Source organism: Grammomys surdaster, unplaced genomic scaffold, assembly GCF_004785775.1.
Source record: "Grammomys surdaster isolate TR1022 unplaced genomic scaffold, NIH_TR_1.0 125928, whole genome shotgun sequence".
Classification (NCBI taxonomy): Eukaryota; Metazoa; Chordata; class Mammalia; order Rodentia; family Muridae; genus Grammomys; species Grammomys surdaster.
The window spans coordinates 252,887-274,706 of record NW_021620751.1 but is presented as its reverse complement, the minus strand read 5'-3'; the positions used below and the strand labels follow the sequence as shown (position 1 = coordinate 274,706).

General features: G+C 35.0%; 2 protein-coding genes across 2 annotated transcripts in view; both read left to right on the top strand.

Moving 5' to 3' along the window:
* The window catches only part of LOC114608600 (UDP-glucuronosyltransferase 2B17-like), a 109,711-nt gene that overhangs the window by 17,816 nt on the left and 70,075 nt on the right, over window positions 1–21,820 (top strand). The gene's annotated exons all lie outside the window — the stretch shown is intronic.
* Window positions 9,773–18,681, top strand: LOC114608601 (UDP-glucuronosyltransferase 2B17-like). Its single transcript, XM_028752603.1, has 6 exons — window positions 9,773–10,532; window positions 12,029–12,177; window positions 13,675–13,806; window positions 15,408–15,495; window positions 16,035–16,254; window positions 18,347–18,681. The coding sequence occupies exons 1-6, from the start codon at window positions 9,809–9,811 to the stop codon at window positions 18,624–18,626; spliced, it is 1,593 nt and encodes a 530-aa protein (XP_028608436.1). The 5' UTR covers window positions 9,773–9,808; the 3' UTR covers window positions 18,627–18,681.

The window sequence follows — 21,820 nt, the reverse complement described above, 5'->3', positions numbered from 1 at the left end:
GAGAGAGAGAGAGAGAGAGAGAGAGAGAGAGAGAGAGAGAGAGAGAGCGCGATAGACAGAGAGACAGAGAGACAGAGAGACTGCCTCATGTAGGTTTTAATAAGAATGAGCCCAAATTGGAATGTTCCATAATTCTCACCATGCTTCAGATGTTTTTATAGTTTCTATAGCCTGTTTATTGTGTGTCTAATCTGTGTCTAACCCAATTGACTGCCCATATTTCCTTTCTGTTCTTTACAAAGAGATTTGTTTTATATTTAAAACAAAATATAAGACATGGCACAGGAAAGGATTAGGGATACTCTTACAGAAATCTTTAATGAAGTTTCACAAAGAAACAAATTACTTTATTGAAACAAACTGACATAAAGCATCACTCAGAGCCAAATATTGAAATTATCAAACTATGCCTATATGCTGTTCTCCAAATTTAAGATTTTTTGTCTACTAAGACTGATGTCAGTTTGATTTCTGTTTGCTGAGGATGAGTACCATAATATACACAGGCATACATGTGTTACTCGGAATCACAGGCATAGAATACCACATAGTTTAAGATTAAAGTTATATGCTTACCTTAGGTTGTGAAGGCTGATTACATAGTATTCTGAGATAGGTTTTATTGTTTTCTTAATGGCAGGTTAAACTTAAAACAGGCTGAGCACATAGTAAGATAGCAAATTGAGTACATATTTCTAAATTAACTCAACGCATGATTTTTTTCTTTTTTAATTAAAAATTCATGCAGTACATTCAGAACAGCAATTTCCTTCTCTCATCCCCTCAGAGTCCTTCCCAACCCCGTACCCAACCAACTCCATGACTTCTTAAATTTACAACAAGGGACTTAATAATATACTTGAAGCAAAAGTGCAATAAATATACCAAATTCATAAAATTCAAAATTAGAACCCACAATTTAAAAAAAAACATTAAAACAGAAGACTAGAAATTCAGAAATACCCAAACAAAGCAATATGAGATAAAAATTAAAAATCTACAAAAATCCCATTGAGTATGCTGTGTTGGCTTTCTAGAACTGGGCATGAAGACCACATTTAATTGTGGTTTACATATCCTGTGAAATTCCATTGAGAAAAACCAATTTGTGTAGGCCCTGTGCATGCTGACACAGTCTGTATAGGTTTACATGTGTGATCGTCCTATTGTACCTGGAAGACACTGCTTACATGATGTCACCTCTCCTCTCTTATTCTTACAATCTTCCTGCTATTTCTTTCAGAGTTCCCTGAGTCTTGAAGGAAAGGATTTTATGAAGACATCTCACATAGGAATGAGTCTTACAAATTCTCCCATACTCTATATAATGTCCAGTTTAGGTCCTAGTATTTGTTCTATCTACTGCAAGAGGAAGATTATCTAATCATGGCTGAGACACTGATCTCAGGCTATAGCAGAATATCACATGGAGTCCTTATTATCTTCTTTTCACAGAACAGTAGTATTTCTGTTTTCCCTAGTCCCATGCTCTATCTAGTCTCAAGTTCTTTTACCCCCAATCAGTATCAGAGACAGGACTTTCTACCTACTGGAATGGCCCTTAAATCTCATCAAAGAATGGTTGGTTACTAACACAATGTTTGTGACATTATTGAATAAGCATACTTTGTTTACTTTTTTGTTTTATTTTATTTTTATTGGATATATTCTTTACATTTCAGATGTTATTCCCTTACCCAATTCCCCCCACCGCTGCCCAGAAATCCCCTATCCTAGCTCACCTTCTCCTGCTTCTATAAGGATGTGCCCCCACCAACCTCTGTACTCCCACCTCCACACCCTTGAATTCCCCTACAGTGGGCATCCAGCCTTCATGGGACCAAGGATCTCCTCTCCCAAGTATGCCCAACAAGTCCATCCTCCCCTACACATACAACTGGAGCCATGGGTCCCTCCTTATGTGTTCCCAAGCTGGTGGTTTAGACCTTGGGAGCTCTGGTTGGTTGGTATTATTGCTCTCCCCATGGGGCCACAAAGCCTTTCAGCTTCAGTCTTCTTTCTAACTCCATTGGGAATCTCATGATCAGTTCAATGGTTAGCTGTGAGCATCTGCCTCTGAATATGACAAACTCTGGTAGACCTCTGAGGAGACAGCTATATCAGGCTCCTGACAGCATGCACTTCCTGACATCTACATCAGCATCTAACTTTGATGACTGCATATAGGATAGATACCAAAGTGGAACAGTCTCCAAACAGCCCCACTTTCAGTTTCTGTCCCACACTTTGTCTCCATATTTGCTTCCTTGAGTATTTTGTTACTCCTTCTAAGAAGGATACAAGCACCCACACTTTGGTCTTCCTTGTTCATGAGCTTCATGTGGTCATTTCCCTAATTTCTTTCTCAACCTGTTTATCTTTGGAATATAGGAAGATTACTGATTTGTTTGAGTTGACTTTATAACCAGCCACTTTGCTGAAGTTGTTTATTAAGTTTAGGCTTTCTCTGGCGGAAGTTTTAGGGTCACTTAAGTATACTATCATATCATCTGCAAGTAGTGATATTTTGACTTCTTCCTTTCCTATTTGTATTCCTTTGACTTCTTTTTGTTGTCTAATTCCTCTGGATAGGATTTGAAGTACTATATTAAATAGGTAGGGAGAGTGTGGGCAACATTATCTGTCCCTTATTTTAATGGGATTGCTTCCACTCTCTCGCCATTTAGTTTGATGTTAGCTACTGGTTTGCTGAATATTGCTTTTACTATGTTTAGGTATGGGCTTTGAAATCCTTATCTTTCCAAGACTTTTTCCATGAAGGGATGTTGAATTCTGTCAAATGCTTTTTCAGCATCTAGTGAGATGCTCATGTGTTTTTTTCCTTTGATTTTGTTTATATTGTGGATTACATTGATGGATTTCTGAATATTGAACCATTCCTGTATTTCTAGAGTAATGCCTACTTGATCACGATGGATGATTGTTTTGCTGTGTTCTTAAATTCAGTTTGTGAGAATTTTATTGAATACTTTTTCATTGATATTCATAAGGGAGATTGGTCTGAAGTTCTCTTTATTTGTTGAGTCTTTGTGTGGTTTAGGTATGAGCATAATTGTGGTTTGAGCAAATGAATTGGATAGTGTTCCTTCTGTTTCTATTTTGTGCAATAGTTTGAAGAGAATTGGTATTAGGTCTTCATTGAAGGTCTGATAGAATTCTGCACTAAAAGCAACTTGTCCTGGGCTTTTTTTGATAGGGAGACTTTTAATGACTGCTGCTATTTCCTTAGGGGTTATAGGACTGTTTAGATGGCTTATCTGCTCCTGATTTAACTTTGGTACCTGGTATCTGTCTAGGAAGTTGTCCATTTCATCTAGATTTTCCAGTTTTGTTGATTACAGGGTTTTGTAGTAGATTCTAATGGTTTTTGAATCTCCTCAGTTTCTCTTGTTCTGTCTCCCTTTCAGTTCTAATTTTTTTAATTTGCATACTGTCTCTGTGCCCTCTGGTTAGTCTGGCTAAGGATTTATCTTGTTAGTTTTCCCAAAGAACCAGCTTCTGGTTTTGTTGATACGTCATATAATTCTTTTTGTTTTTACTTGGTTGATTTCAGCCTTGAGTTTGGTTATTTCCTGACATCTACTCCTCTTTGGTGTACTTGAAATTAATGATTATCTATAGAACTTTTCATTCTAAAACAAAAGAATAAACCTTTTTCTCAGCACCTCATGTTACCTTCTCCAAAATAGAACATATAATTGGCCACAAAGAGGGCCTCAACAGATACAAAAATATTGAAATAATCCCTTGCATCCTATTAGATCACCACAGAATAAGGCTTGTCTTTAATAATAACAAAAACAATGGAAAGCCCACATACATGTGGAAACTGAAGAACTTTCTACTCAATGATGATTTGATCAAGGAAGAAATAAAGAAAGAAATTAAAGGCATTTTAGAATTTAATGAAAATGAAGACTCGTCATACCAAAATTTATGGGACACAACAAAAACAGTGCTAAGGGGGAATACTCATTGCTCTCAGTGTCTACAAAAAGAACTGGAGAGTACAAACCCTAGCAATTTAACATTACACCTGAAAGCTCTAGAACAAAATAAGCATACTTTGTAATCAATTCACCTTACAAGATCACAATGTTTGGAACTGGGTTAGGGCTTATCTTATCTTCTGGTAGCATACATAATATCTCCCAGTACCATGAATACAATCTGCAAGAGTAAGATCTAGGTAAGCACCATTTCAACTTTCAGTGAAAGATGTAGGCATTGTCTTCAGCAACATGGCATTATCATTAGTTTGTGGAGAGCAACCAATTGACTTGGAAGTAGCCCAAGTTGTTTGGTGATTGTCATGATCCCTCTTTTGCCAATAACTCAGTTAGATGTACCCATATTATTAACTTAGTTGAAGGATATGGTAAAAGTTTAATCTCTTTGAAGTTAAGAGATATTTTCTGAAAAAGATATTATAGAACACCTATCCTAGCAACTCTCTGTAATATTACTACTTAGGTACTGTTTTAAAGTAATATACTATAAGAAAAAGGCAGAAGTACTTTTGGAAATGCAGCTTGTGGGGGGAAAATGAATCTGGTACATGGAAATGCTGAGAAAGATGAACATAGAGCTGGACATCTTTCTGAAGCAACACTGATGATTATTCATGTGCTTTCCAGATATATGTTCACAATTGACACATTCACATAGCTATCTTTTAATTCCTGCAGTAGTTAGGTCAATGTAGGACAGAGTAAATTAATTTCCATAAAGTATCAATGCTCTGTCAAACAGGACCTAGAAAAAGACATTACATAGAGCCTCAAATACTCATCCTTAATTGCACAACCTATAAGAAAATATAAAATATAAAATGGATCTAATTTACATGCCTTCTCTCAGAGGTTTTCTATTCCCAAGCTTTCCTGGCAAGGTCAAATTGGGTAAGCTTTGTAGAATGCTGAGTCATGTTTACTGTGAAATAGCATGACTAGGGAAGAATTAAGGCCAAAGACTTTGAGATAAACTGGTAATAATTAACCAATGATTATTTGTCTGCTAAGATGACATTTGAAAACCAGATCAATCTCAGTAAGTAGAGGTATGATGTAAATTAGGAAAGAAAGAAAAATTGAGAACAGTTTACAAAGGAAGAGGCCCCTCCTGGAGGGTATTAAGAAAACTCACTACCATTATGTAATTTGTGGGCTCCTTTAAGGACATTTATACAATGCCTGTTGGCAATCTATCAGTCAAGTCTCACTAAGGAAAGCAGGAAATTCACAAATTCTCTCCAACTCTGTTTATATCTATTCTTTTTAACTCATTCACTTCTATTTTATTTAAAATTTTAATTATATTGTAGGTAAACAATGAATACTCATGATTAAAATGCTTTGTTTAAAAAGTTCTATGTCTTTAATATTTTAGGAATGTTTAATTTAAATATATGGCTTAAAGGTTGGAATATTCAAGTACCCTTGAGACAGACCAAGCTTAGAGAATCATGAATTTCATTTTGAAAACAATACATGAAATTTAGTCAACTACTTCATGAACACATTCTACAACTAATAGTTTCCTGATTTGACACATATGTTGACTTTATTGGGTAATTCCTGATAAGTCTTACAGGCATACTATTAGGATCCTTCCCATATTATTTATGTATAGTGTGTAATATTTTATATACTTCAAGGTCATATGTTCATAAAGATAAATATTGAGTTATTTGGATTCTGATTAATGTTTTCACGGTCTTCATTTGAAACAGAGAAAATTAAAACTGGTAGAGCAAATAAAATGATTTCAAAATGTTCATTTGCTTGCATCCCAAATATTGACAATGGCTACAACAGTGCTTTCTGGGTACTGACCCCTGTTAAGGTAACCATATGAAGAGGTTTGGAGTTGGAAATAAAATACTTGAGCAAGAGAACAAAGTAATTCTGAAAAAGGTAACTTGAGAGTTGGATCTTGGTCTGCAGCTGCCTCAGTGGTCATTCACCTGATAACCGGATGTGAATAAGAAATGACATATTAGTAAGCTGGATTCTCTTTCTATAGTGGTTAGATAAATATGCAGTCAATATTCTTGGGCCCACTGGTTTTTATTAAATATCATCATTTTCAAGTCATATCTGCCAAACTGGAAATAGAAAAGATAGATACTACATGCTACAATTAGAATAGGTACTTACCCTTTGTAATTTCAATGTATAAGAAAATACATCATCAGCTGGAGTAGCAAATGACTAATAATACAATTGACCACCTTTCTAAGTCTGTGCTCTATACATGTATAAATTTTAATATGTTTATATCATTTATAATATATTTTATATCTATCTTGAAGTTTTACATTAATATTGCTTTCTTTTAGGTACAGAGAGAGTAATTTTTGCTTACTCATTTAAGTTAAACTCATGAGTTATATTAAAAGTGACTCAGCATAAGTGGAGAAGAAATGATGTTAATCAGTATGAGATAAAGTGGTAATGATTAATCAAGAATTATATGTCTGATAAGATGACATCTTAAAAATCAATCTATTGCAATAAGTAAATGCCATGGTGCACATTTGGAGGAAGGAGACATTTTGGTAACAATATTAAATCCATTCATAAAAACATGATGTCCAATAAAGCTATTAACCTGAAGAAATTTTTAAGATATAATTCAAGGACAAGAAACACTCTTATAAAGTATCAAGAAGGATTACTTCTATTTGGTTTTCAGACAACCTCTGGAATAGTTAAGACATATTAATAACACTATAGGTCAGTTATACTCAAGAAAGAAGGAAATCTAATTCTGTCCCATACTGATTGGATCTATCTTTTTATTTACTCTTTCATAAACATTACCCATTCAAATATATTACATATAAAACAGAATACTCATATTATTTCTATTGCTTTCTATTATATAATTTTATCATTATCCTTTCTCTTCTTAGTTCCTATTCTTCTTCTTCTCTGTTTTTGTTTATTAAACAGTTTCTTAGAACTAATTCCCAGTTTTTCCTCATCTACTGGACAATTTTTCTCTGATGGGATTGAGAGATGCACTATTCTGTGGGTGTGGATGTCTTCAGTGTAGAGAAAATTTCTCATGTGCTGTGGGGAAGCATCACCTGTCAATAAAAAGCTGAGTGCCAATGAGGAGTTCATGTGGGATTGGAAGATAGGACATTTCTCTGCCAGCAGGGAGAAATAGGAATTCTAAAAAAGAGTCAGGGGTAGGATGGTTTTATTCCTGACTCAGAGGAGACAGACATATGAAACTGAGGAGAGGTAACCAACACTGTGGCACATATAGACTAGAACAAATAGGTTATATAAGTGATGAGTTAGTCAGGGAACAAACCCAAGCTTATGGCCTAGGCATTTATTCATAAGTAATTCAGTATCAAAGTCATTATTTGTGAATTGTGACATGAATGAAAAAGCCTATTGTCAACTGTGATCAGAATGTGTAAACCCATTATATCCTTTCCTCTACAAGTTGCTTTGGGTCACTGTTTGATCAAAGCTAAAAAAATATAATTTGTTGTTTTTTACAAAATCTCAAATATTCAGTTTTATCAGTAAAGTCTTAGAAGCCAGAAGCTGGAGCCCAACTTCCTCTCTTCATTTTCCTCTCTCCTTTTGTTCCTATGTTCACTCCCTGTAACAGTTTGCATGCTCTGGTTCTTGATCTATGGTTTACTTTATTGCATCTTGTTTACAATAAATGGAAAGCTCTTAGATTAAAGTTGTTTATTAGGACTGATCCATACCACTCCTAGAAACAGGGTTTTCCAGTAAACAACACAATCTCAGAGTTTGCAGTGTGATCAAAACTTCTACAACAAATATTAGGATACTAACAATTACATTAGTCTCTCTCTTATATCCAGGGTTTGTTGAACATTATTACCATTTTTATTTCAGTCTGACCAACTGACATTTTGTAAATATATAGTGACCTTAAAGGTCACATTTTCTACTCTACGACTTAGTTCTAGCTTTGACACTTGTAAGTGTATATACTACAGTACACTTGTAGTTTACTTCTATATAAAATTTATTTTTCCAATTTTCAATGCAAGTGTTTCTTTATATATTTTCTCATAGGTAGCATCTCATGTATGGAGTTTTGCTTGACATAGGCATTGTGTGTATTTTAAGAAAGGAATTTGGCCTTTTAATAGTCAAGCTTGTTGTCTATAATTAATTATATCCTACTTAATTCATTTGTTTTATTCTTGATATATATATATATATATATATATATATATATATATATATATATATATATATCTTGTGTTCACTTTTTTCCTTTTGATATAATTTGGTTGTTTCTTAATTGCTAACTTGACTGCTAAAGGCTCTATTGAAATTAATATTTTAATATAACTGTGAGAAAATTTCCAGAAAGGATTAACTTATCATTTTTCCATGGTGAGGGTGTCCTTTCCATGTGTTTCCATCACATAATCTCATACAGACTTCCAAGTCATTATGGATACCACCCTTTCAAATTTTGCAATAAAATATATCTATGACATAAAATTTTGTTTTGGCAAAGGACTTGGTAAGTGTAATATGAAATTATATGTTATATTAACTAATTGTTTTATCACAACGATTTTTTTCTAGATGATGCATCTTAGAGTTGTTTAGAAGTTTGTAGATTCACAAAAAAAAAAACAAGACCACCAAGAAGATTCAGGTAAATCACATGTCAATATCCACAATCTTCATGGGCACATAAAAGCATTGATGATTTCAAAAATAGTAGACACAATATTTCTTAGTGAGGAGGTTCTTCTACTCATCTACTTCTCAGGGTCTTTGTACACTAAGATTCTGTTGTGGTTTGAATATGTATTAAGAGATGTGAACTTGTTAGAGTAGGTGTGGCCTTGTTAAAGGAAGTCTGTCCCTGTGCTGGTGGGCTTTAAGATCCTATGCTCAAGCTCTGCCCAATATGGAAACAGTCTTCTAGCTGCTTTGTGATTAAGATGTAGAACTCTCAGTCTCTTTGCCAACATTATGTATGTGCCTGGACTCTGCTATGGTTCCTGCCATGTTGATAATGGACTGAACCTATGAAACTGGAAGCTAGCCCAATTAAATGATGCACTTTTTTAGAATTTCTATGGCCATGGTATCCCTTTACAACATTGAAACCTTAACTAAGACAGATTGCAAGAACAAACTATCCAGCTACTTCTTGGTCCTAGGAAAGGGATGTGGACACATAGTTTGAACCAACTTGCTGCTTTCTGGAAACCTTAGCAGCTAATACCACTCAGGGCAGTATGTTCAGCTGTTTTCTTATGGACAGTCACAGGCAGAAACTCCTGTCTATCTTATACTCAGAACTGTTCTCTGTCAGTATGTAAGAAACACATTCAGGCTATTCAACAAACTGGATGTGATTAAATATTTTAATCAACTTTCTTACAAAATAATATCCATGAAATACTGATAAGTTCTGTAGCTAGTACAACTTTAGTTCATGTGTTGTGAATAAAATGGAGACTCACCTCACACTAATCAGTGTTCTTTCTATGATTCAAAACTATTGCCAACAGATTTACAAAGACAGGTCATGACTCCTAACTTTCCTTCATTACAAAACATGTGACATTAAATTTGAAATAGTTAATATTTGCTTTTACTATCTCTCTTCAGCCAACAACTTCAATCTGGTCATAAAGTATATTTTCTTGTACCAACTCAGGTTATATTTTAACTCATGGATTTTTTTCTTCTCAGACATAAAGACATGCAGAGAAGGAAGAGAACACATTGTGAACAGGAGGACATTGATTTCCAGGATGCCTGTGAAGTGGATTTCTGCTCTGCTCCTGCTGCAGATGGGTTGCTGCTTCAGATCTACAAGCTGTGGGAAGGTGTTGGTGTGGCCATGGGAATTCAGTCACTGGATAAATTTAAAGATAATACTGGATGAACTTGTACAGAGGGGCCATGAAGTCACTGTTCTGAGACCTACAGCTTCCATCTTTGTTGATCCCAAAAAATCGCCTGGCCTTAAGTTTGAAACTGTTCCTACAACTCTCAGTAGAGAGGATCTGGAAAATTTTTTCAATATGTTTGTGGATGTGTGGACTTATGAGGTCCCAAAACATACATGCCTATCATATTCTCCTATACTTCAAAAAGTGTTTGATGAACATTCTGAATGTTGTCTAAGCCTATGTAAGGATGTTGTTTCAAACAAACAGCTCATGACAAAACTAAAGGAATCCAAGTTTGATGTACTTCTCTCAGATGCCATTGCTCCCTGTGGGGAGCTGATAGCTGAAGTGCTCCAGATTCCTTTTATATACAGTCTTCGCTTCTCTCCAGGCTACACAATGGAAAAATACAGTGGAGGACTTACACTCCCTCCCTCTTATGTACCTATAATTTTGTCAGAATTAGGTGGCCAAATGACATTCACAGAGAGGGTAAAAAATATGATATGCATGCTTTATTTTGACTTTTGGTTCCAGACATTTGCAGAGAAGAAATGGGATCAGTATTACAGTGAAATTTTGGGTAAGTTATATTTCTTCTTAGTAGCTTGATAACCTGAGTTACACTTGTATTTGAAGTTATATGTCTGAGAAACTCAAGGTGAAGTTGTTTTTGTAAGTAATCAAATATATAATAGGATATTAGCTAACAAACTCAAAAATGCTCTATAAAAGCTCTTATTATTGTTCAAAGAAAAGGTGTAAGTCCTGATAAAAGACATTCTGGTTAGCTATACAATTGTAAAGAGACTTAAGTAGTAGATGGTCTCTAGTGATTCTTTACTAATTTTACAGTAATTTTTACAGTAATTTAATTTTAATTTTTCCCTCTATTTTAATAAGTCACTTTCTGGCTACCCAAATGTTGAATTATTTGGATTAAAGAATGACACATTTTATAGTATCAATATTTATTTAACATTGAAGAAATTGTGTGCTCTTGCACAAGCCAATGACTTTATATAAAAATTAAAATGTGGTATCTCACCACATGGCCAAAAGTTTGACTGTTTTCTGTTCATATTCAGTACCTGTGTTCTGTTCCTAGCATCCACTCATGTCCAGTGGCCTAAAATTGCCTGTAAGTTCAGCTTCAGGGAACCTGCTGTCCTTTTATGGTATCCTCAGGCAATAGAATAATCTTAGCATATACTCACACAAACACAAATACACATAAATAAAAAGATAAATCATAAAATAAATTCTCTGTATTTTCTAAGTATTTCTCCTACTCTTTAAAGATATGATGTTAGTTTACAGGTTTTACAATGAAACTGAGGTCTCTACCAGCACATTTCCTTCGTGTACCCTTTCCTAACCCCATTATAAATGTCTGTACTGTACTCAAGAATGGAAACATATATACTTGTTCTATACTTTTTGAAGTTGAGCTTCTCCTCTTTAAAATTATACCATAATTAAGATGACCCTAAAATTTCTGTTAATAGGACTTGTATAAATATTTTGATTGTTTTTATAGGATACACACTATTAGATATCTTAATATAAAACTAGAGTAGTAGCAATAACTAGAAATTCAGCCATTAATAAACGTTACCACTCCCTTGACAAAAGAAGGATAAAGGACTACCTATACACTACAGTGACCCTGGGAATTCTGGCCAGGGTACACAGCACAGACTTAGATTTGGACCTGTATCATGTACTTATATTGACACAGTATCTTTTGAAAATTTAGATATGAGTAAATTTGTGCTTGTTTGTATGGTGACTTAGTAGGTTATTTCAATAACTATTCATGATTTCAAATTATGGAGGAAATGAGGTAACTTTGAAAGTCAACGTTAAGAATAAAATCAAACTGGCACTTATGTATGTTATCGGAGTCACAAATCATACATGCAAAACATATTATATATAAAAAACCATGGGTTTTATAATGCACATGTTATACTTCAAACACAAAATCTTCCAACAGTTTTAAGGAAATATATTTTTTATACAGTAGAGAGTCCTGTGAACTTTTCTTTGTCTCATTTGCTCATTTTCTCCATCTAGGAAGGCCAACCACCTTAGTTGAGACCATGGGCAAAGCAGAAATGTGGTTCATTAGATCCTACTGGGATTTGGAGTTTCCTCACCCAACCTTACCAAATGTTGAGTATGTTGGAGGACTCCACTGTAAACCTGCTAAACCCTTACCTAAGGTAAATACATTCTGTTTTACTTCTTTTTCGTTTCATTTCATTTCTGGAGAAAGTGCTCCTACACATTTCATTATGTTTTTACTCCCAACGATAGAAATATATCTGATGTGAAATTAACATCATGTTAACTAGGAATTCAATAAAATCAAGAAAGAGCATGATAGACCTGGGATATATTTGTACCAGTGACTTGAATTAAGTTCAGTAAGGTATTTGGATGTTTAACCATTTGGTAAAATCTTTACAAAGCAACTATGATGATATAAGTTTGAATCTCAACATCCACCTAAAAATTTAGGTAGCCTGGCATTGCATGTGTGCCTTTAACATTGACATTGCAGAAACAGGTTAATACTGATAGCTTGCTGGCTATGATCCTGTAAAAAAATTGTGATATTATTGTTTAATGAGAAATAGTCTCAAAACAATGTAAAAAATATGTAGCAAACAACACCTAGTTTTAACTTTTGGTTTCCAAGTGCTAAAACAAAGGCATGTATTTTCATCACCAGCAATACTCTCAACATACAAACACAAACATATACACAAACACACACAAGTGCATGAATTCACACACTGCACAGACACATATAAACACATTCACACAAAACATAGTAAAACTTAGTATACTAAGTTAAACTTAGTATATCAGAAAGTGTTAATCATTTTAAAGCTGTGATTAATATATATTAAAGGTAATTGATATCCAGAGAAACAACATAGTCATAGTTTCTACACAAACTATAATTTGTAGAGATCCTATCTGAAAATACCCTATTTATACACAATATCATACAATTATTACATATTATATGCTTACCATGCAGTTATTATTATTTTACAAAAATTTTAATTGAATGTATTATGAAATTCATATTAACTACCACATATGTACATGCTTTAAAATAGTTATTATTTCATCAAACACTAAGTAATAGCATGAAATCAGCCATCATAGGAGAAAAATAAAATAGTGAAGAAAAATTATACCTTCAATAAGATAAAAATGTAAAGACACTACAATTTTACAAATATTTCACATACTATATTTGCACTGCTAAGCTTTCACGTTGTCAGAGGAAAGTATTGAGAATTTTTATTGAGGCTAGAGAGATGGCTCAGTGTTGAGAGCACTGCCTGCTCTTTCAGAGTACTTGGGTTTCATCCCAGCAATCATCTGTAACTCCAGTTCTAAGAGATCTGGCATCTTCTTCTGACCTATATGAGCACTGCATATACATGACACAAAGACATGAATGTAGGCAAAATACCTTTAGAGAATGTTTGTTGAATATGTGTGGGTATACTTTACACAGCTGCATGTGATGTTCAAAGTGCTTGACATTGCCAATTTTGCCTTTATATGTGTTAAAACTGCAATTCTAGAAATTCTTAAGAATACCTCATTTTTTCTTCTAGGTTTTTTTTTCATAAAACTTTCATAAATTGTTTTTCTGTAATTGTTATTTTATGACACAAAAAGTTCTTTCCTCATAGGAAATGGAAGACTTTGTCCAGAGCTCTGGAGACCATGGTGTGGTGGTGTTTTCTCTGGGATCAATGGTCAGGAACATGACCGAAGAAGAGGCCAACGCGATTGCATGGGCCCTTGCCCAGATTCCACAGAAGGTGAGATAAAGTGTCCATGGGAGGGAAATGTATACTGAGTCTGTGAAAGTCCTTGGAAGGTCTGATTCTGGGAATGACTGTGTGAAACCAAAAGGTTTAGGTAAGCTCTAGCTTACCTTAGACAACTTAAAAAAAGATACACACATCAGATATTACAATACTACAGAAGGTGTTTTTGGTTGTAAGTACCTTGGATATCAACTTTGTGATCTCTGTGGGTACATTTCGAAATGCTGCCACTATGATGCCATCACTGTCAAGGGTGTGTAGACAGCAAATTCTTCAGAGTCACTTGTTCCATTTGTCAATTATTTAAAGTCACAGCATATATAAAATTTTTTAGGGGGAGTAAATTTGTATTATTTTTTTCTAGAAGAAGAATATTAAGCAGACATTGAAAGTTTTTGAAATATAGCATGAGTCTGCATCCTAATTTTGAAGTAGATCTGTTCAGTGTGCAGTTGAAGGGGCTGTTGAAAAATAAAAACAAACAAACACAAAAACAAAACAAACAGATAAACAGAAACAACAGACTCCGGGTTTTCCTGACAATATTTGTAGAAGAAATATATAATGAAAAGTTAGACATGGATGCTGCCCTTATAGTCTTCTCTGTGAACCATAAAACATGAAAGATAGGATGCTCATTGTAATCTGACAGAATGATAAATTGGGAAGATCCAAATCGCATGAAATAGCCAGCTTTATTCGGAACATCAAACAATGAATAATCTGAGTATCTGAAAGGTCATGTAAGGAAAGGTCACATGAATTCAACCTGTACAGAGTCACAAGGACAACACATGTATGACAAAAACATGTATTTCTATAAAGGTACATGAAGGAAAGTTTAAATATTATCTGAATAACAATAGCAAGGAATGGGTAATAATAACAGCCTCAACCTTATCTGCTACACCTGGGAAGATGGCATATTTACATCACAATTAAAGAAAAAATATCGAAATTCATTAAAAATAACATAGAACAAATAAATAAAAGTAAACTGTAAGTAAAAATTCAAAAAGATATTAATGCTGGAATATTAGATCTATCAAAACAATTTATACAAAATATAAATTATAAGTAATTTGCCATTCTTCTCTGTGGTTGAATTAACCCACCAAAGCATTACATGTTTTCATGTATTATTAACTATCTCCTTTGTCTAAATTCATCTGCTTAAAAAGTGAGGATTATGTTCAACCTGTCTGAATATAAAAATAAACACAGAAACTGCTGGCACACTCTTCTCTCAGTCTTTTAAAATTTTCATTGCTCAGTTCTTCTGAACTCCTCATCCATCCCATAGCAGATTTTAAGTTTTGTTTTCTCTAAGATAATATAATATAAAAAAGCTATATTTTTAAAAATGATTCCCAGATTGGAAATTATTATTACATCATTCTCCTTTTCCATTCCTCCCTTCAAACACTCTCATATCTCTGCCTTTGCTGTCTTTCAAATCCATGACATCATTTTTTCATTAATTGTCATGATATAAATATATGTATCTACATTTATATTTTTAGATGTAACCTATTAAGGCTGTATAATGTAAAATTTGACTTCAACAATAAGGATTCTCTGATGTTTAATAGGTTCTTTGGAGATTTGATGGCAAAAAACCGGCTTCGTTAGGACCCAATACTAGAATCTACAAGTGGCTTCCCCAGAATGACCTTCTTGGTAAGAGTCTAGAAATCAAATCCTGACTCACAACTGACTTTCTTTGATTATTGTATCTATCCTAGTATACCCAAAAGCCACTATATTACAAAGAGTTCATAAATTATTTATTTAAGAAAGCTTCTTTTTTATTAGATATTTTCTTTATTTAGATTTCAAATGTTATCACCTTCCACGGTTCTCCCTCCCTCTCAGAATCCCCTATCCCATCTCCCCTCCCCTTACTTCTATGAGGGTGTTCCCCCATTCATTTGATCTTTCCCACACTTGTTTTTTCTTATCTACTATGTGCTTCATGTGGCCAACTGGAATTAAGTATTTCATAGTTCAAGTCTCAAGTCACATGCAAATCTGCAAAATAGGTGTATGTAAATGTAGTGTCTTCTTGCTCTGAGACAGGTCAACACTTCGGTGAGTTTTAGAGTATAAACATCTTTATGTAAAAAAAAAATCCCCTTTCAGTTCCTCATAGGATATACATTTCTCGTTTCATGTCTAAGACTGCTAATTAATGTTATCCTGAATTCATCTTATTCTAGGTCATCCGAAAACCAAAGCCTTTGTAACTCATGGTGGAGCCAATGGACTGTATGAAGCGATCCATCATGGAATCCCTATGATTGGCATTCCTTTGTTTGGAGAACAGCATGATAACATTGCCCAGATGGTGGCCAAAGGAGCAGCTGTTGCATTAAATGTCAGAAAATTGTCAAGCTCAGATTTGCTCAATGCACTGAAAACAGTCATTGACAATCCTTCGTGAGTATAATCTTTTGAAATGTGTATTCATTGTTCATTCATTTACTTATGTATTTACTTATTTGGTTAATTATTTACTCATTAGCCTTCTTACTGATGAAAAAATGAGCAAGTACTATTCTCAGAGTAATAATCATTGTAAGAACAGAGACAAACTAGGAAATGATTCAGTGTACATGTTATTCTCTCTGTTATTGTTTTAATTTCCATGTTATGTGTTATGTTTCTTTCCTATGTAAATCAGACTCATCTTAAATATTTAACTTCTCTCCTTGGCAACAATGTGTATACCACCATATCTGGTCAATATTTCTTTTCAAGTAATTTGTTAGGGTTATAAAAATAGTTCAAATCCCAAGTTCAAATCCCAATGAATCAAAAGAAATTAAACATAAACGGTGGTATCAGATAGGTTACACATAGAAGGCCTAGGAAAACATCACAACGGAACTACTAGAATGCTATAAAAGACACATGTGACATTATGTCACTTATAACTTTTATTATTGAACATAATAGCTATTAATGTGTAACTCTGCCACCCAATATGTTAATATATATGTGAAAATCCATTAGAGTAAAGCAAATGTACATGTCCATCATGATTTTTCTTTGATTAAAAAAATCAATTTAGAGGTTGTTTCCTGGTAAAAACTGTTTATCCCACTTTCAGCATACCATAGATCCTATATTAGTTTTGTGTACTGTTTGGACCAGAGTAAGGTTTAACCCTCTCCATATTGGCATGATGATTCCTGTTGTCATTATTCAGATCTTGTTTAAGCACCCATGATGTCATAATTGAAAATAATAACCAAAATTATTGATCTTACTTTATAATAAGAATATATGTTTTTTTTTTCGAGACAGGGTTTCTCTGTGTAGCCCTGGATGTCCTAGAACTCACTCTGTAGACCAGGCTGGCCTCAAACTCAGAAATCCTTCTGCCTCTGCCTCCCAAGTGCTGTGATTAAAGGCATGCGCCACCACTGCCCAGCATAAGAATATATGTAATGCAATAAAATTCAAATAATTTCAACATTGTAATAGAGAATTGTTACCCTTCACATTAATTACATTAATAAGTACTAACCTTCATATGAAATAGAGAAAAGCAACAAGAAGTATCCCTTAGAGCTAATTAACAAGATCCAGGAAACTTTTTAAATCATAATGTGTAAGGACTTATATGACATTCCACAAAAATTTTGTTTCAAAATCAACCTCTTACTGTCAATACACAGCCAGTAGAACACCCAACACCATCATTGCAGCTTGAGAGATATTTGCCTTCTACTTATACTTTCTGATCTTGTACATAGTTTGTACAAACACCCAGTTTATAATTGCTTACCAGGTTGTTTACCACTCTACAATACCAGTGGGACTTGGGAGAGTCAGGCTGATAAATGAGACAAAGTAATTCCTCATGCAATAGCCTGCCTTATTTAGAGCATCAGTCAATTTTTGCTCTGAGGATTAAGAAGAGGCACATGAGTAAAGTGTACAATAATCGGGACAAGATGCACATGGTGGAAAAACCATTCACAGTGAAACAAGTTTTTCCACAGAGGCATATAAAAAATAAAAATAACCAGCTGCAATAAATAATCTAAAGTAAATGCGTGCCTATTTGCTACACTTGAAAGGGTCACAAAAGCATAATCTATCAGCAATTCTGTGTTTTTGAAGAAACTGAGGTTATGAGACTCTTATCTTGTTTTCAAGGAGTTTTCTGACAAACCCTTAGAAATATCCTCACACAAGTCTATTCTTGAACTGTAGCCTCACACTGGATAACTGAAATTTCATATACTCAAATAATATGTCAATTTGTTATTTTTCGTTTAAGGATTTACTGTTTACAAACTATAATTTCAGAATACTTTGTCTTTTCTACTCTTCTGTCTATATACTTCTATTTTCTTTACTCAAGGAGTTCTAACATGCTTATTAACATCTTTCTGGGCATAAATGTAAAGCATAATTCATTTTCCTTCTTCTTTTTGTAAAATTAGCTTTACTATCTACACAAAATTTTAGAAAGGTGTATTTTCATTCATTCTATGAATTGCCATTTTATCTCTTGCAGCTATAAAGAGAATGCTATGTGGTTATCAACCATTCACCATGACCAGCCTATGAAGCCCCTGAACAGAACTATCTTCTGGATTGAGTTTGTCATGCGCCACAAAGGAGCCAAGCACCTGAGACCACTTGCATACAATCTCACCTGGTACCAGTATTACTCTCTGGATGTGATTGGATTCCTACTAGCCTGTGTGGTGGCCACTGCAGTTATTTCTATAAAGTGCTGCTTGACTGCTTATCAATTCTTTGTAAAGAAGGAAAAGAAAGTGAAGAAAAATTAGAGCTCATTATGAATGCAGGTTTTGAATAAAATTTCAGCATCGTTTTAATTTATAAGCTACATTCTAAACACTCACTGATTACTTTACCAAGACAATCTTCTTTGTAATTTTGTACCATGTAAAAAGATAGATATATCTTTTTACATGGTACAAAATATACATATATATGGGAAATGGATCAAAGGATCTTATAATTTATTTTAATTTTTAAACTGTTCAATATAAAAGCATTTGCATGCATAGAAAAATATGGAAATTTAATACATACTTGCCAATGTCATAAAAATAAATATATTGCTGCACCTTGTCTAGAATAGATCAGTGCACTTGCTCTCCTTTCACACTTTACAGACTGCCTGTTTCTCAGGAAGTCTTCCTTAACAAAGAACACAGCTGAGACACCCTCTACAATATCCACTCGAGCTGGAATACCCACATAGCCCAGCTGATGTGGGAGCTAACCCCTCGCCCTAGCTCCTTCTTCTTTCCAGTCTGTACCTCCACTCATGGCAGTTAAAATTGCCTATTCCCTTCCCACACTCTACAAGAGATCTGCTGTAACCAGTGACAAAAGATATTTGTCCTAACCAGGAACACAGGAGTTCTGTCTTAACCAGGGACACAGGAGGCTTACTATAACCAGGAACAGAGGAGGCTCCCCATAATCAGAGGCAGCACTGACTACCTCTCAGAAGGCCTGTTCTAATTCACATCACACAGCTCTACCTGCCTCTAGGAGGCCAGCTGCAGTCAGAGACATGCAGGGCAGTTAATTTCAGAGATAACCAGATGACAAGAGCAAGCTAAAGAACATAAGCAACAGAAGGCAATGTAATCTGGCAGCATCAGAACCAGCTCCTCCCACAACAGCAAGCTCTGCACACCCTAACACACCTAAAAATCAAGATTCTGATCTAAAAACCCATCTCATGAATATGATAGAGGCCCATAAAGAGGATACATATATAACTTCCTGAAAGAAATTAAGGAAAAACAGGGAAACAGGGAGAAATTCTTAATGCCAAAGCATCGAAATTCTTTAAGGAAATACAGGAAAATACCTTCAGGTAGGTGAACGAATTAAACAAAATGGTCCAAGACCTAATAATGTAAATGGAAACAATAAAGAAATGACAAATGGAGGTAACCCTGGAGATAGAAGCCCTAGGAAAGTGGTCAGGAGCTACAGATGCAAGCATCACCAACAGATTATAGGAAATAGAAGAGAGAATCTCAGGAATAAAAGATAACATAGAAGATATTGACATATCAGTCAATGAAAATACAAAGTGTAAAAACTTCTAGCCCAAATCATCCAGGAAATTCAGGACATAATAAAGAGTTCAAAACGTAAAAATAATAAGAATGGAAGAGGGTGAAGATTACCATCTCCAAAGGCCAGAAAGTGTCTAGAACAAAATCATAGAGATAACTTCCATAGCAAGAGATGGGCATAAACTTACAAGAAGCCTACAGAACATCAAATATAATGGAACAAAAAAGAAAGTCCACCAACACATAATAATCAAAACACAAAATGCATAGTATAAAGAAAGAGTATTAATACCAGTAAGGGAATAATGCCAATTAACATATAAAGGAAGATCTATCAGGATTATACCAGATATTTCTTTTTAATTATTGTTTTTTTTATTTATTTACACTTCAAATGTTATCCCTCTCCCTGGTTTTCTCTCCCCAAACCCCCTATCCCATAGTCCTGCCCCCTGCTTCTACAAAGGTGGTCCATCACTGACCCACCCACGCCCACCTCACAGCCCTAGCATTCCCGTACATAGGGGCATCAAGCCTCCACAAGATCAAGGCCTTCTCCTTCCATTTATGTCAGATAAGGCAATCCTCTGCTACATATACAACTGGAGCCATGGGTCCCTCCGTGTGTACTCTTTGGTTGGTGATTTATTTCTTTGTGGACCTTGTTGATTGACATTGTTGTTCTTCCTATGAGGTTGCAATCTCCTTCAGTGCCTTTAGCCTTTCCCCTGACTCCTCCTTTGGGATCCATGTGCTCAATCCTATGCTTAACTGCAAGCATCCACTCCTGTATTGGTCAGGTTCTGGCAGAGTCTCTTAGGGGACACCTATAACAAGCTCCTGACAGCAGTCCATTCTTGGCATCAGCAATAGTGTCTGGGTTTGGTGTCTGCAGATGGGATCGAACCCTCTGGATGACCTTTCCTTAAGTCTCTGCTCCAGTCTTTTAGACAGGAACAATCCTGTGTTCATATTTTTGATATGGATGGTTGGCCCCAACCCTCAAACAGGAGCTGTGTCTAACCTCTGAATATGGTCTCTATAGGTTCTCTCTCCCCTTTGTTGGATATTTCAGTTAATGTCATCCCGTTGGGTCCTGGGAGCCTCCTGAATTTTTGACATCTGGGACTTTCTAGTGGCTACCTCCAGTTCCCCTTCTCCAGCTACATACCTTGTTTCAATTTCTTGTTCCTCTGTACTTTCCTTCTTATGCTCCCACACCTGATTTTGTTAAATTTTCGCTCCCCCTCCTTTCTCCCTCCCAGATCTCTCCCTGTCTCTACTTCCTTTGATTATTTTGTTCCCCCTTCTAAGTAGGACAGAAGCATCCACACATTAGCCTTCCTTCTTCTTGAGCTTCATACAGTCTGTGAATTTTATCTTGGACATTCTGAGCTTTTTTCCTAATATCCATTTATCAATGAGTACATACCATGTGTATTCTTTTGTGACTGGGTTACTTCACTTAGGACAATAATTTCTAGTTTCATCCATTTGCCTAAGAATTTCATGAAGTCATTCTCTTTAATAGCTAAGTAGTACTCAATTGTGTAAATGTACCACATTTTCTGTATCCACTCCTCTTTTGAAGGACATCTAGGTTCTTTCCAGCTTCTGGATACTTTAAATAAGGCCTCTATGAACATAGTGGAGCATGTGTCCTTGTTATATGTTGGAGCATCTTTTTGAGTATATGCCCAGAAGTGGTATAGCTGGGTCCTCAGGTAGTAATATGTACAACTTTCTTAGGAACCACCAAACTAATTTCCAGAGTGGTTGTACCAGCTTCTAATCCCACCAGCAATAAATGTGTGTTCCTCATTCTCCACATCTTGCCAGCATGTGATGTCACTTGAGTTTTACATCTTAGGCATTCTGACTGGTGTAACGTGGAATCTCATGGTTGTTTTGATCTGCCA